Source organism: Lepus europaeus, chromosome 9, assembly GCF_033115175.1.
Source record: "Lepus europaeus isolate LE1 chromosome 9, mLepTim1.pri, whole genome shotgun sequence".
Classification (NCBI taxonomy): Eukaryota; Metazoa; Chordata; class Mammalia; order Lagomorpha; family Leporidae; genus Lepus; species Lepus europaeus.
The window spans coordinates 11931050-11945976 of record NC_084835.1 but is presented as its reverse complement, the minus strand read 5'-3'; the positions used below and the strand labels follow the sequence as shown (position 1 = coordinate 11945976).

At 42.4% G+C, this 14927-nt stretch overlaps 1 protein-coding gene across 1 annotated transcript; it reads right to left on the bottom strand.

Moving 5' to 3' along the window:
* Positions 1-461: 461 nt before the first annotated feature.
* On the bottom strand, positions 462-1208 carry LOC133766208 (vomeronasal type-1 receptor 44-like). Its single transcript, XM_062199928.1, has one exon. It carries the CDS (start codon positions 1206-1208, stop codon positions 462-464), a length of 747 nt encoding a protein of 248 aa, XP_062055912.1.
* Positions 1209-14927: the final 13719 nt, after the last annotated feature.

Here is a 14927-nt window from a genome sequence, read left to right as displayed (position 1 = left end):
TTGTTGGGTTGCTTCTACTTTTTGACTGTTGTAATAATGCTGTTTGGTGTGGAAATCACTGTGTGAGTTCATGTATTCAATACTTTTTGGCATTTGTAAGAGTAGAGTAGCTGGATCATAGGAAATTTATGGTAAAAGTCTGATTGCATACATAGTTAGGCAATGTACAGATCACTGTGGATTTGTTAGAAAGAGCTTTGATCTCATGAATTAGTACTTTCTGGATCACATGAGGCAGTGGCAAATGGGATCTATCTCACACTTCATCTTGAGGAGCCACTCACTCATAAAGCACATTTGTATCAGCTCATACCAGTACACTGTCTCATTATGTATTATGATTTTGCCATGTATGCATGAAAGTAAATAAACCCAAGGATATGTCATAAATCCATATTATACTTTACCTAGACAACATATATTGGCTACTGTAATAAAAATGTGGAAACCAGTACAATAGCTCATTTAGAGAACTGCTTTTCATTGAATAACTTAACATCTATTGTTCTCCCCCTAATGGATTTCACGAAGGTAATTATACGCTTTTCATTACAGAGGAACACACAAGGACTGACTGTGGCATAGTTGTTGGCCACAATAATATGAATACAGTAAATAATTGGGTCATCTTTGAACATGAGTCTTGAGGCAGAGAAAATGCAGTCCAAAATGCATATGACCATGAAAAAGCTCATGAGCACCAGAATGGTCTGGGTGGCCCTTTGCTCAGGGGAGGCTCTTGGAGAAAGGCTGGTGCCACGTAGGTGCTGGGACTTCCTCCTGTGCCTGAACAGCAGGATCACCATGTATCCACTTGAGAGGGCCATGACCCCTATTTGAACGACTTCTCTCAAGATTGCCAATGTGGAAAATGTTTGCATTAGGAAATAGCTCATGGGCAAAACAGAGCAGGATTTTGTGGCATACATTAGACCGTGTGAGGTCCCATTGGGAGTGGCCGTGATGGAGATGATGAGGTGACTGCTGATGGACATAGAGAAGAAGCACAGGACAAGCAGGGAGCACAGGATGCGTTGTGAAAATGCCTGCTTGTACTTGGCCAACCAGGAGCTCCTGGGGCTGAGGGTGATGGCCTGGAGGACACAGAGCAGGCAGGACGTGTACAGGGAGAGGGCCCGCAGCACCCGATAGGAGAAGAAGACAGCTTTACATGTGACGTCATCCCAGGAACCCTGAGATCCAAACATGTCCATAGCCTGGCTCACCACAATCATCAGCATCACAAAATGGATGAGGGCCAAGAGACCAATAGTCATGTCAATGGGCTTGAGTCTGTGCTGGAGAAAGTAATTGAGGACGTGGAAGAGAAGAAGGAAGGCATTGGCTGGGACCCCAATGGAAATTTCAGTGTAATAAATGAATTTCATCTCATTGCTTTCATAAATTTTGAAATTTTTATTCATATTTTAGGTGGAATAATTATATAGCATGTGTCTGAGGAGAAAAGAGTAATTTTTCATCAAATTCATTAGCACATTCATCTGTTTCCTCCAACACTTTTGTCATCCTCAAAATATGGAGATCAACCCCATGCATCTTTCTACTCTTTAAACTGAAGTCTACTCATAGCCACACCTCTGCCCGCAGGCCACCTCTCCTTTCTTAGGCTTGGATCATGTGTGTCATCGCTTATTTCCAAATTCTATAAACTTTGACCTTCATGAAAAATTATTATAGGGCCTGTGTTTGTAGTGGCTGTTAAGGCAATACTTGGGATGGCTATACCCCATATCAGATTGGCAAGCTTTGAGCTCCACTCTCTATTTCTCCTTCCCAGTAATGTGCTCTCTAGGAGGTGGTAAGTGATGGCTCATATGGCTGGGTCACTTCCACCTATGTCAGAGACTCAGATTGTGCCCCTGATTCCTAACATGACCTTGCTTGCTCCAGACCACTGTGGACTAGTGAATGCAGAGTACAAGCTCTCTTCCCCACCTCTACCACTCTGCCTGTCATATAAACAAAATCATTTTTTAAAAATGCCGAATATAATGGAAATATCCTTATTATAGCATAACTTTTAGCTTTTTCAGGGGGCACAAGCAATGTCTTATTTGATTTGATGTGCAACATCTTGATAGAATGTCAGGAACAAAGTAGAGTCTCACCAGCTTAGAATGCAAAGAATTTGTTAAATTATATGCTGTTTTTTGGTGTATTTATGCCATACCATGTATTCCTATCTAATGTATCCATGGAGCACAGTTGTTCAGAGTGCACTCTGGCGTCTGCCTGCTGGGTTTATGTCCCTGGGTTGCCATTCCCTAAGGTGTGACCTTCGGCCATCTGTGAGGCTGAGATTGCTCAGGTCCTTCACCGAGTATGCTCAGTCTGAGGTGTGCCCTGGATCTTTGTGCTACCTCGTGTGAAGAAAGATGAAGTGTACGTACTAAACGTGGAAGTGGATCTGGAACGCAATGACATCCTAGAGATGCTTATCTCAGAAATGTTTCTTGTTATGCAGGTCCTCATAAATGTGATCTAGGGGCTTCCTGCAGTTCTTTAATGAATGATCAACTCTGTCTCTGCCTAGAAGAGAGAAGACAAATTAGAAGAATAGCAGAATATTTTAACAATATTGGTTAGAGAACTGTGATGCAATTTTGAGTCTTTTCTCTGAATCCCCAAGATAGAGACACTTCTTAACAAGTTGTTGTTATCTTGTCAAAGCCCTGAGCAGAGTCCAGTTATCAACTCTTAGGACGATCTTCTCATCATTACCCACACGTGTAGAATGTGGGTATTGAATGGGACCCCGGCTGGAGCAGTTTCAGAGTTGTTGTATTTTAAGAGAGTCCATTAAAACTAGAAATACAACTTCCATATGCTCCAGCTTTCTGGCAACTGGTGGTAAATCTAAGAGACACGAAAACATTCTATCAAAGAGTTACTTAAACCCTGTGTGTGTTGTAGCACTGGTCACAATGTCCAACAGATGGAATCTTTCAAGATGTGCATTATCAAATGAATGGTTAAACAAAATGTAGTATACTCACACAATGATAAATTTTCAACAGAAAACAATGAAATCCTGTTAATTTCAGCAAAATGCATGGAACTGTTAGACATCGTGTTAAGTGACATAAAGCCCTGTATGAAATGGTGAACACCCTCATTTGTGAAAGCTAGCAGCTCAATCTCAACACAGAACAGTAATTAGTAGAGGTTGGGAGTCCTGGGGGAAGAGCAGGAATTTGGACACCAGGTGCCAAACCAGAGTCAGAAGGAAGGAATTAGACCCTGGTGTCACACAGCGCGTGGGGCTGACCCCCACAGTGAGCCCTGCTGTGTATGTCCTGAGCAAATAGAAGAAGGTGCTCCCTGGTTCCATCAGACCTAAGGTCACTTCATGGGCAACCATCAATCAAACTGATTCCACTTTCACAGTGTATTTAGAAGTCATTTGTAGCCCATAAATAGGTACAATATTGTTCATAAATTTTTCAATGAGTTAAAAATAATTAATCATGGTGAGGAAAGTTAAATAGAAAAACATTAAACCCAGATATATGTCCTCAAGTATTATGGGTCATATATGATCCCTAGCAAATTGCTGTAAGTGGAATTCTTCTCTTTACATTACAGATTGCATATTCCTAGTTTTTGTACTTATCTCCTATGAGTAATATATAAATAAATATAATTTAAAAAGTATAATTTTATTTTTTATTTATTTTTATTTTTTTGACAGGCAGAGTGGACAGTGAGAGAGAGAGATAGAGAGAAAGGTCTTCCTTTTTGCCGTTGGTTCACCCTCCAATGGCCGCCGTGGTAGGTGCGCTGCTGCCGGCGCACTGCGCTGATCCGATGGCAGGAGCCAGGTGCTTCTCCTGGTCTCCCATGGGGTGCAGGGCCCAAGCACTTGGGCCATCCTCCACTGCACTCCCTGGCCACAGCAGAGAGCTGGCCTGGAAGAGGGGCAACCGGGACAGGATCGGTGCCCCGACGGGGACTAGAATCCGGTGTGCTGGCGCCGCAAGGTGGAGGATTAGCCTATTGAGCCGCGGCGCCAGCCTTTAAAAGTATAATTTTAAATAGATGCACATTAGCAGTTCATAAGAAACCTTTTAAATGACTATAAGAGACAGCACCATGGTGTTCTAGGTTAATCCTCCGCCTGAAAGTGGGTGCTCTGTGATATGGGCGCCTGCATATGGGCACTGGTCTGGGCCCAGTTGCTCCTCTTACAGTACAGCTCTCTGCTGTGTGCTGCGGAGGCAGTGGAGGATGGCCCAGTGCTTGGGGCCCCACACCTGTGTGGGAGACTGGATAGAAGCACCTGGCTCCCGGCTTCGGATTATTATAGCTCTGGCCATTGAGCCATCTGGGGAGTGAACCAGCAGAAGGAAGACATTTCTCTCTGTCTCTCTCTCTCTCACTATCTGTAACTCTGTCAAATAAAAAAAAGAAATCATTAAAAAATGGCTGTGAGATTACATTTCTATGAAATATAGCTTTAACATAATTCAGTTTAATTAGACCTTTAAGACTTGCACACATAGTGAGCTCATCTCACTGGGGCGCTTGCTCTAAACATCTGGGGATCAAGAGTGTTTGACTCTAATTCCAGTGTTGCTTAAGACAGAGAGAGCAGTGCCACAGTCGTCAGTGTTTTAGGAGGAGCAGGAGTGTACACATCCCAGCAGTGTGAAGGAATAGGTAGAAACACAGCTTCAGGGAGTCCTTGGTTAAGACCACTGATGCTCTTTGCTGATGGTGAAAGTCCACAACAGGACAAGAGAAAAATGGAACTCCTTCTGCCGGTGTGGAGCAGGGACAGTGACACAGTTGATGGCATCACAAGTGACAGCTGTGCCTTCCTCCAGGAGTGCCGGCACAGACATGGAAAACACTTCTCACCAGAGGTGTCCACATGACGGACCACACACCCTCTATCAGCAAACCCATGTCTAATACATATGGCTGAACTGTATGTAAATGTTATGAGAGGTTTGTAGTAATACCAACACTGAAAGATCATTATGGTGAATAGGAACCTTCAAATGAAAAAATAGCTAATTTCAATGCTCGTAGCAAGTCCTCTCCCAGCTCTGCCTCATCACATGCACACCTGAACAGCACAGTGGGCTCTAGGGAATCAGGACACAGGACAGCGTTCTCTGCCACCAGCAGGGTAATCTAGGATACACCCCCCCAGCATGGCTCCTAGGGATGTTGGTGCAGAGACAGGACCTGGGTGGAGACGCTGGGACATGGTGTGATGCCTGTCCATCACGTGTCAGTACTCGCTCAGCCTCACATGCATGAAGGGGCAGTCTTCAGTATATGCTTCCCATAGAGCTGCACTCCACCATCATGACTGGTGGTCCTCGCTATGGTCACTTTCTGTGTGCTACAGTGAGACTGGCCGAGAGGGGACAGGGAGGTGAGACTGGCCATGCTCCATGCAGGGGGGTGTGGGACTGGGTGGTAGCACAGCCCACTGTCTCTCACAGGGCATTTCCAGATGGGAAACTCTGAGGAGCCCTGGGGGCAGTGGCTGGCAGAGCCAGGAGGATGACCTCATCCCCACATAGTCCTCGGTGCTGTCTACAGAGAGGCTGGGAAATGCAGGAGCCCTGGGATGTGAGGAAGAAACACATGGAGAACACTTGGGCAGGAAAGGCAGCTATTTAAAATAAATGGAGGTGAGAATTAACCACTGTTTTTGTAGCTTAAAGGGTTGTGCAGCACAGCGCAGGGTTGGCACATATAGGCAGAATATTTACAATGCTCATATTATTAATCTATCTGGAGAAAGGTTAGGCAAAGGAAAGGATCATGTGAAAGTGCAGAGAAAGCACCCAAGAGCTCAGCACAGACGCTGTGCTGTCCTTACCAGAACCAGAGCCCTGCAGCCGCCTGCACCTGCTACACCTGAGATGGAGCGAGAACCCTGAGCACCTTTCTGGCTGGACGGCAGTGGCTCTCCTTCATCTGCACTCACCCTCTGTCTGTGTGACAAGAGCAGGACATGGGCTCAGGTTTTCCCCATCATGGGCAGTGCATGAAAAGCTGTCCTTTGGGAGAAATCTGAAACCTAAGCTAAGAGCTGGGCAGGATCAGGTTCAAGTCCCCAGCATGTTTGTGCTTTTGGATGAATCAGTCTCCTCCATTGGTAAAGAATAGGGAGGGGCTGTAAAACCAGACCGCAGAGGGAGACTGATGGACGCGGATCCCACATCCTCTGCAGCTCTGTGAATTTGCCCAGTTTTGTGTTTTGAGCTGAGAGGTGGAAGCATCCATCACCTTCCCTTGTTTTAATATTTTCTGGAATTGCAGTGCCTGTCCGTCACTGTCCTCGCACTGGGAGAGCACAGGCTGCAGGTTGTCATCCTGTACTCATTCAATCTGTAATTAGAACTGGACAAAAAGCTTTCCTGACAGCTACTGGTGTATATCTCACAGGGACGTGAGTTTACACTCACTCCCTCCTCAGGCTTCAAAAGTTGCTTTTTAATCATCAGAAACTGCAGCAATCGCTTAGAAATAAGAGTTCCACTTGATTCTTGAAGTTGAGAAGGGCACACCTGATTACATTAAATAAAAACAGTTGTGAACACCAGTTCCCAGTTCACGTGTGTGAGCCTTAGTTACACTTCCGTTTAAGCTCACCAGGTGCATAATATGTAGCACGAGTACTGCTACAGCAAGTGCAAAAAAGTGATCATAGTAAGAAACACGAACAGATACCTAAAACTAACTATGTTCTGTGAAAAATCATTTATTTGTAGGTACCTGGACATCCAAGGGCTGAATGACCTGAGAAGCAGACATCCCAAGTGCATTGCACAGGGACTCTCCTCTAGGCCGAATAGAAATGATGGCCCCAATAAAGTTCCCACACCCCTCACCACTGCCCAATTCCCCCATCAGTCCCTGTTCAGAGGCCCCACCACCCCTGGTTTGAACATGTGCAATAAAGAGCCACTCACCAGGCAGACGTGTGCAGGGGACTCTGTGCACCTGAGAGGAACCTGCAGTTTTAAAGGAAGGACGTCTGAGCTCATCTCTCTGCAGGCTGTCATTTTCACATCTGCTCAGAGCTGATGGATCCTGGTAGGGAGCTGAGAACATGGAGTCCCCAGTGGAACACGTCACCTGTGTCCTCATGTCCTTTATTCCCTGCTGCACAAGAGGAGTCTGGGGAGAGCTGAGCTCAGAACTTCGTCTGAGTCCCTGACACAGGAGTGTGAGGGTCAGAAGGGGCCAACCCTGTAGATGACATCAGGTTCTCCCTTGTGATCCTGAGAGCAGCTTAGTCCCTACCCCCTCCACACTGCAGCACCCTGGCCTTCTGTGAGACCACAGTGGCACCGAGGTCCTCTCCACCCATTGTGTGATGGGCACCCTGTCCCCAGGACCACCCTCACCTTGTACACCTGGCTCCTGGCCATTTTTGGGCCTTTAATTCTAGTATTCTAGTTTCACAGGCTCTCAGCTTCAAAATTAAAACTGTGACTCTAATTTTGAACATATATTTAATTTAATACAGTTGACAGACTGCTATTTTCATAAAGAAATGGAAATACAAAGGGAACTGAATTAACGTTCAAGAACTGAACACTATAACAGGTCCAAAATCTGAAACTTGGGATGGTGGTCCTAAGAGGACAGGACAACAGAGCAGAAAGGTTCGAGCACCTGCAGTTTCTATTTTTCCTTTCTGCTCTCTGCTTTGGAAGTAACACCCAGGTCTGGCCCACACTCAAGGGGGAGGCTGTTAAATGCCCCCTCCTTACTGGGGCTCTGTCTGCATGCATGATTTTGTCTTCTTCCCCCTAACTTATTTGTGTGCAAACTTTTCTTTTTCTTGTTACATCTTATGTGCGCATATATTCACCTTACCATGTCATTACCTTTATTGCTCCGATGGTTTCCTGCCTTGGCTGTCGTGAGTTCTTTCACCTACATTCCTGGGCCATTGTCAGACATCCATATATTTTGTCTGGAGATCACTTTCTTCCTAATGGAAGATGTCCAGGCTCCTGTTTCGTTTACCTTGTTAGTCTGAGTCCGCTATTTCTGCCACAAGTCAGGTTTCTTTTCCATGGTGATTAGCAGAGTTTGCATCCTTTGTGGTGCTTGAGTAAAATGAAAAGCTGCCGTCCTTATTCCAGCAGAGAGCAAGTGGAATTGGTGTTTAAAACATTAGGTGCTGACTTGCAATGGTGCTTTTTATTTGCTCTTTAATGCTATTTTGGATAATGAAATATTAATCTTTATTAACATGAATTTTCACATGTATCATGTCAATTTTAAATAAAATGTAAGAACATTGAGCTTGGATGTGGAATCCACAATTTACACAAATCATAGTTTGTGTTCTGCACTGAATATGGATTTTATTCATGCCAGGACAGTGAAGGTGCTGCAAAAATAAAAAACAATTCAATTGTGTCTACTATACCTTGATACACAGGCACACCACCAGCAACCCCTGCCCTTGGCTTATTGATGGCAACAAAGACTGAAAGTAAATTTTAAATGATAGATTGTCCTGTCATTCCCTTTCCTTCCATGTCATTGGCATAAGAGTTTGGGTCATGTGGTGATGGAACAGGTGTTAGAAAGAAAGGGGTAGGGTTCCTTGGTCTCAGGCGTTTCTTAGGCTGTGTTGCCTTCCTTCTGCACTTGAACCAGGTTCTGGTGTGAGCCAACAGCGTGAGCTCCCTGGCTATAATCACCTGCTACCCTCCTCACTTTCTTCAACATAAGATTTACATTGTATCTTTTTAAAAATGATTTTTGTATTTATTTGAAAGGCAGTTTTATGCAGAGAGGCAGAAAGTGCACCGAATGACTCCCCAGAGGGCAGCAAAGGCCGGAGCTGCGCTGATCTGAAGCCAGGAGCCAGGAGCTTCCTCTGGGATTCCTTCATGGGTACAGAGGCCCAAATTATTGGGCCATCTTCTACTGCTTTTCCAGTCGTACCAGTCATCTGGATCATAAATGGAGCAGCCTAGACTCGAATCGGCGCCCATATGGGATGATGGTACTGCATGCAAAGGCTTTACCTGCTATGCCAGAGTGCCAGCACCTTAGGCTGTGTCGTTAGACCTCTGATCCACTTTGAGTTGATTTTTGAATTGGAGGAGAGGTAGTTGTTGAATTTCCATCTTCATATGGGCATCCAGGTGTTTCAGTCCCATCTACTGACAAGATGTCCTTTCCTGATAGTGATTATGGCATCTTTGTCAAGTATCAGTTGGGTGGATGCATGAATTCATTTCTGGGTTCTGCTCTGTTTCATTATTCTGTTTCTATTTTTATGCCAGAACTATTCTGTTTTGGTTATTATAGCTCTGTAGTCTATCTTTAAATAGTGAATTGTGATGCCTTTAGCTTTGTTCTTTTTGCTAAAGGTTGCTTTGTTTATTTGAGGACTTTTGACCTATTTAATGATATTCTTGATTTGTTCTTTCTAGTTCTATGAATAATGACACTACTATCTTGATTGGGAAACATTGTAACTATAAACTGTTTTGAGTACTGTGGGCATTTTAGTATAAATTCTTCCCATTCATGTACATGGGAGATCTCTCCTCTTTATTGTGTCTGCAATTCATTTATCAGCGTTTCATAATTTTTCTGTAGAGATCTTTCATATTGGTGGTTAAATTAACTTCTAGATGTTTTACTATTTTTAATGCTATCTTTTTTTTCATCAAGTTAATTATGTGCTATGCATTTTCATGTTGGTATTTTTCTCTTATGACTGTACTGAATTTGTTTATCACATCTAGTAGTCTTGATGGAATCCTTGGAGATGTATATATGCCCACACCACTTGTAAGGATAGTTTGACTCCCTACTTCTTTATTTGTATATCCTTTAATCCTCTCTCATGTAATTGCACTAGCTAAGACTTTCTTTTTTTATTTCTATTTTTTAACTTTTATTTAATGAATATAAATTTCCAAAGTACAGCTTATGGATTACAATTGTTCCCACCCCATAACTTCCCTCCCACCTGCAACCCTCCCCTTCCCCGCTCCCTCTCCCCTTCCATTCACATCAAGATTCATTTTCAGTTCTCTTTATATACAGAAGATCAGTTTAGTATATATTAAGATTGCAACAGTCTGCCCCCACATAGCAACACAAAGTGAAAAATACTGTAGGAGTACTAGTTATAGCATTAAATCACAATGTACAGCACATTAAGGACAGAGATCCTACATGAGGAATAATTGCACAGTGACTCCTGTTGTTGACCCAACAAATTGACACTCTAGTTTATGGCGCCATTAACCACCCTAGGCTCTCATCATGAGTTGCCAAGGCTATGGAAGCCTTTTGAGTTCACCAACTCTGATCTTATTTAGACAAGGTCATAGTCAAAGTGGAAGTTCTCTCCTCCCTTCAGAGAAAGGTACCTCCTTCTTTGATGACCTGTTCTTTCCACTGGGATCTCACTCGCAGAGATCTTTCATTTAGGTCATTTTTTTTTTGCCAGAGTGTCTTGGCTTTCCATGCCTGAAATATTCTCATGGACTTTTCAGCTGGATCCGAATGCCTTAAGGGCTGATTCTGAGGCCAGAGTGCTATTTATTACATCTGCCATTCTATGAGTCTGCTGTGTCTCCCGCTTCCCATGTTGGGTCATTCTCTCCCTTTTTTATTCTACCAGTTAGTATTTTCAGACACTAGTCTTGTTTAAGTGATCCTTTGGACTCTTAGACCTATCATTATGATCAATTGTGAACAGAAATTGATCACTTGGACTAGTGAGATGGCATTGGTACATGCCACCTTGATTGGATTGAATTGTAATCCCCTGGTATGTTTCTAACTCTACTGTTTGGGGCAAGTCAGCTTGAGTGTGTCCCAAATTGTACATCTCTTCCCTATCTTATTACCACTCTTCTAATTAACAGGCATCACTTTTCAGTTAAGTTTCAACACTGAAGAATAACTGTGTATTAATTACAGAATTCAACCAATAGTATTAAGTAGAACAAACAAAAAAAATACAAGGAGGGATAAAGTATTAAGTTGTTCATCAATGGTCAGGGCAAGGGCTGATCAAGTCACCGTTTCTCATAGTGTCTATTTCACTTCAACAGGTTTCCCCTTTGGTGCTCGGTTAGTTGTCACCGATCAGAGAGAACATATGATATTTGGGTTGATTCCAGGTCTTAGCTATTGTGAATTGAGCTGCAATAAACATTAATGTGTGGTAGAACTCTGTAATTAACACACATTTTTTTAGGTGTTTAAATTTTAACTGAGAAGTGATCCCTGTTGAATATAAGAGTGGGAAAAAGAGAGGGAGGAGATGTACAGTTTGGGAAATGCTCAATCAGACTTGCCCCAAATGGTGGAGTTAGAAATGTGCCAGGGGATTCCAATACAATCCCATCAAGGTGGCATGTACCAATGCCATCTCACTAGTCCAGGTGATCAATTTCAGTTCACAATTGATCACATTGATAGGTCTAAGAGTCAAAGGGATCACACAAACAAGACTAGTGTCTGCTAATACTAACTGATAGAATCAAAAAGGGAGAGAACAATGCAACATGGGAAGTGGGATACATAGCAGACTCATAGAATGGCAGATGTAATAAATAGCACTCTGGCCTCAGAATCAGCCCTTAAGGCATTCGGATCTGGCTGAAGAGCCCATGAGAGTATTGTAGGCATGGAAAGGCAGGACACTCTGGAAAAAAAAAGATGACCTAAATGAAAGATCTCTGTGAGTGAGATCCCAGTGGAAAGAACAGGTCATCAAAGAAGGAGGTACCTTTCTCTGAAGGGAGGAGATAACTTCCACTTTGACTATGACCCTGTTGGAATAATATCGAAGTCAGCGAACCCTAAGGGCTTCCATAGCCTTGGAAACTCATGATTAGAGCCTAGGGAGATTACTGACGCCATAAACAAGGGTGTCAAATTGTTAAGTCAACAACAGGAGTCAATGTGTACTTATGTCTCATGTGGGATCTGTCCTTCATGTGTTGTCCAATGTGAAGTAATGCTATAACTAGTACTGAAACAGTATTTTATACTTTGTGTTTCTGTGTGGGTGCAAACTGATGAAATCTTTACTTAGTATATACTGAATCGATCTTCTGTATATAAAGATAATTGAAAATGAAAAAAACCTTGTTTTAAATTTGAAATTGCATAGAAAATTAATCAATTTTTTAAAAATATCATATAGGATCTCTGTCCTTAATATGCTGTACACGGTGATTTAATGCTATAACTAGTACTCCTACAGTATTTTTTTTTTATGAACCGCTATAGTTTTATTTTTTTATTTGATTTTTTTTAACTTTTATTTAATGAATATAAATTTCCAGTATACAGCTTATGGATTACAATGGCTTCCCCTTCCCATAATTTCCCTCCCACCCACAACCCTCCCCTCTCCCGCTCCCTCTCCCTTTCCATTCACATCAAGATTCATTTTCAATTCTATTTATATACAGAAGATCAATTTAGTATAAATACTTCAACAGTTTGCACCCACATAGAAACACAAAGTGAAACATACTGTTTGAGTACTAGTTATAGCATTAAATCAAAATGTACAGTACATTAAGGACAGAGATCCCACATCAGGAGCAAGCGCACAGTGGCTCCTGTTGTTGACCCAACAAATTGACACTCTCGTTTATGGCGCCAGTAACCACCCTAGGCTGTCGTCATGAGTTGCCAAGGCTATGGAAGCCTTCCAAGTTCCCCGACTCTGATCATATTTAGACAAGGTCATAAAAGACAGGGTGAGGATAGTAACCAATGATCCTAAGAGTGGCCTTAACCAGGTCTGAACAATTATACAGCATTAAGTGGGGAAGAGGACCATCAGTACACACAGGTTGGGAGTAGAGCCATTGGTGGTAGAGTAGAGGTTATGATTACAAAGGAATGAGGCCCAAGTGTGCTAGACAGGGTCTAGAACAAAGGACAGAGTCATTATTAGAGGAGCTAAGAAAGGTGCTGTCTAAGCTATAATTAAGTTTTCTGATTGAGAGGCAAATAGAACCTGATAGAAGGGGCTTGATAATAATCTGGTGGGCTTTAGGCCTTGTAAGTTAAGAGGCCCAGACCTATCTATCTCTTCACATGGGGTATATCCTAAGGGAGGTGTGAACCTCCTAGGGGAAGGCACTCTGTTGACTTTCATTACTTGGCTGGCCTGGGAGGAGAGCTGGCCAGGTAAAGGCAGGGGGCATCTCTAACAAGAAATGTACAGTTCTGCCTGCAATGTTGCTGACCCTACTTGGCTGTCCCCTCAACTGCAGTGTTCACTTTGGAAGTTGGGCTGAGTGAAGGGCTTTTCAGCTTGGAGCCAATAAGATCTGTGGCTCTGACCTGGGCATCCTTCGACTCCAGGGCAGGTCCATTTCCAGTGATCCAACTCTTGGCAGAGCTGCCAGGGCTCTTCACAAGCTGACTTCTGCTGAAGCCCAGGCTTACCACATTGAAAGCCACTGCAGTGGACTGGCCTGTTGGGTCTCCTTGAGGGAAGATCACTGTACAGATCAGCCATTAATAGGCCTGCCACCCATTGCTTCTGATGCCTAGCTTTCTTTTCCTCCTGGTTTGTGTTAAAGCAGACCAGACGATGCAAGTCAAGGGAGTGCCCGTGTCCCATCTCTAATCTTTGGTGGCCTGAACTACAAGTCTATAGTCACAGGCATGTTCTGTAGTAGTTTTTCTAAGGTAGACAATGCCCATGAGGAAAATTATATTCTCACTTTAAAACTTTCTTTCCCTTTGGTCTGAAAGGGAGGTTTTTTTTTTTACTTACTGTATACTTCGCTGATGGCGATGTGAATCTAGCTATGAGATTATTAGTTAAGTTCTTATTTTGGCTATGCTATTACAGAAAAATGTTAGCCATCTCTTATAAGGTCTAAAGATTAAATTGTGCATCCTACAGATTCCTTCATAATAGAATTAGTTCCCTACCTTGAAGAGAATAGAGAAGTGAAAGAACAAGTTGGGCTTAGAATAGAGAAATGAGGGAGCAAGTCCTAGATCACTTGCTGACAATAGCAATATTACATGAATACTTAGCAAACCGTTTCAACCATTAGATAACAACTTAATAAAACATTTACCGGAAGGTCCAATGCCTTCTATAAATTTTAAGAATCATGTATTTGAAAACACGTCTTAAATATCTAACATGGTGTAGTTTGTTTAACCAGTAAACTTAAGCACAACCATATAAAATGTTTTTAGTTTCTTTCTACCAACAAGTTTAAAACATATGATACACAGATTCAGGTCATACAAATTAAAATGTATCTTTGATTGATTTTAGCAGCTTAAATTTATGGACAATCTTATCTAAAAGCCATTTAAAATAAAACTCTTAATAAAATTTCCCCATGTGGACATACAATATGTACGCACATATAACATAGCATAATAGACCAATATCAAAATCCAAAATATCTGGTTGAAATAAGATTCCTTAAAATCATGACATAACATAGACCAAATCTGATCATTGTTACAAGGTGATTATTCAAGTCTTTGAAAATAAGCACATAGTTAAATAACCCATAGCTCTTCATCTCCTCCCTCTCTTTTTCCACTCTTAGATTTAAGAGGGATCACTTTTCAGTTAAAATTTAAACACCTAAGAATAATTGTGTGTTAATTACTGAGTTTAACCAATAGTACTAGAACCACAACAACAACAACAAATACTAAAAAGGATAAAGTATTACATTGTACATCTAAAGTCAGGACAGGAGCTGATCAGTTCATTGTTGCTTATAGTGTCCATTTCACTTAACAGGTTTCCCTTTTGGCGCTCAGTTGTCACCGATCAGGGAAAACAAATGATATTTTTCTCTTTGGGACTGGCTTAATTCACTCAGCATGATGTTTTCCAGATTGCTCCATCTTGTTGCAAATGACTGGGTTTCGTTGTTTCT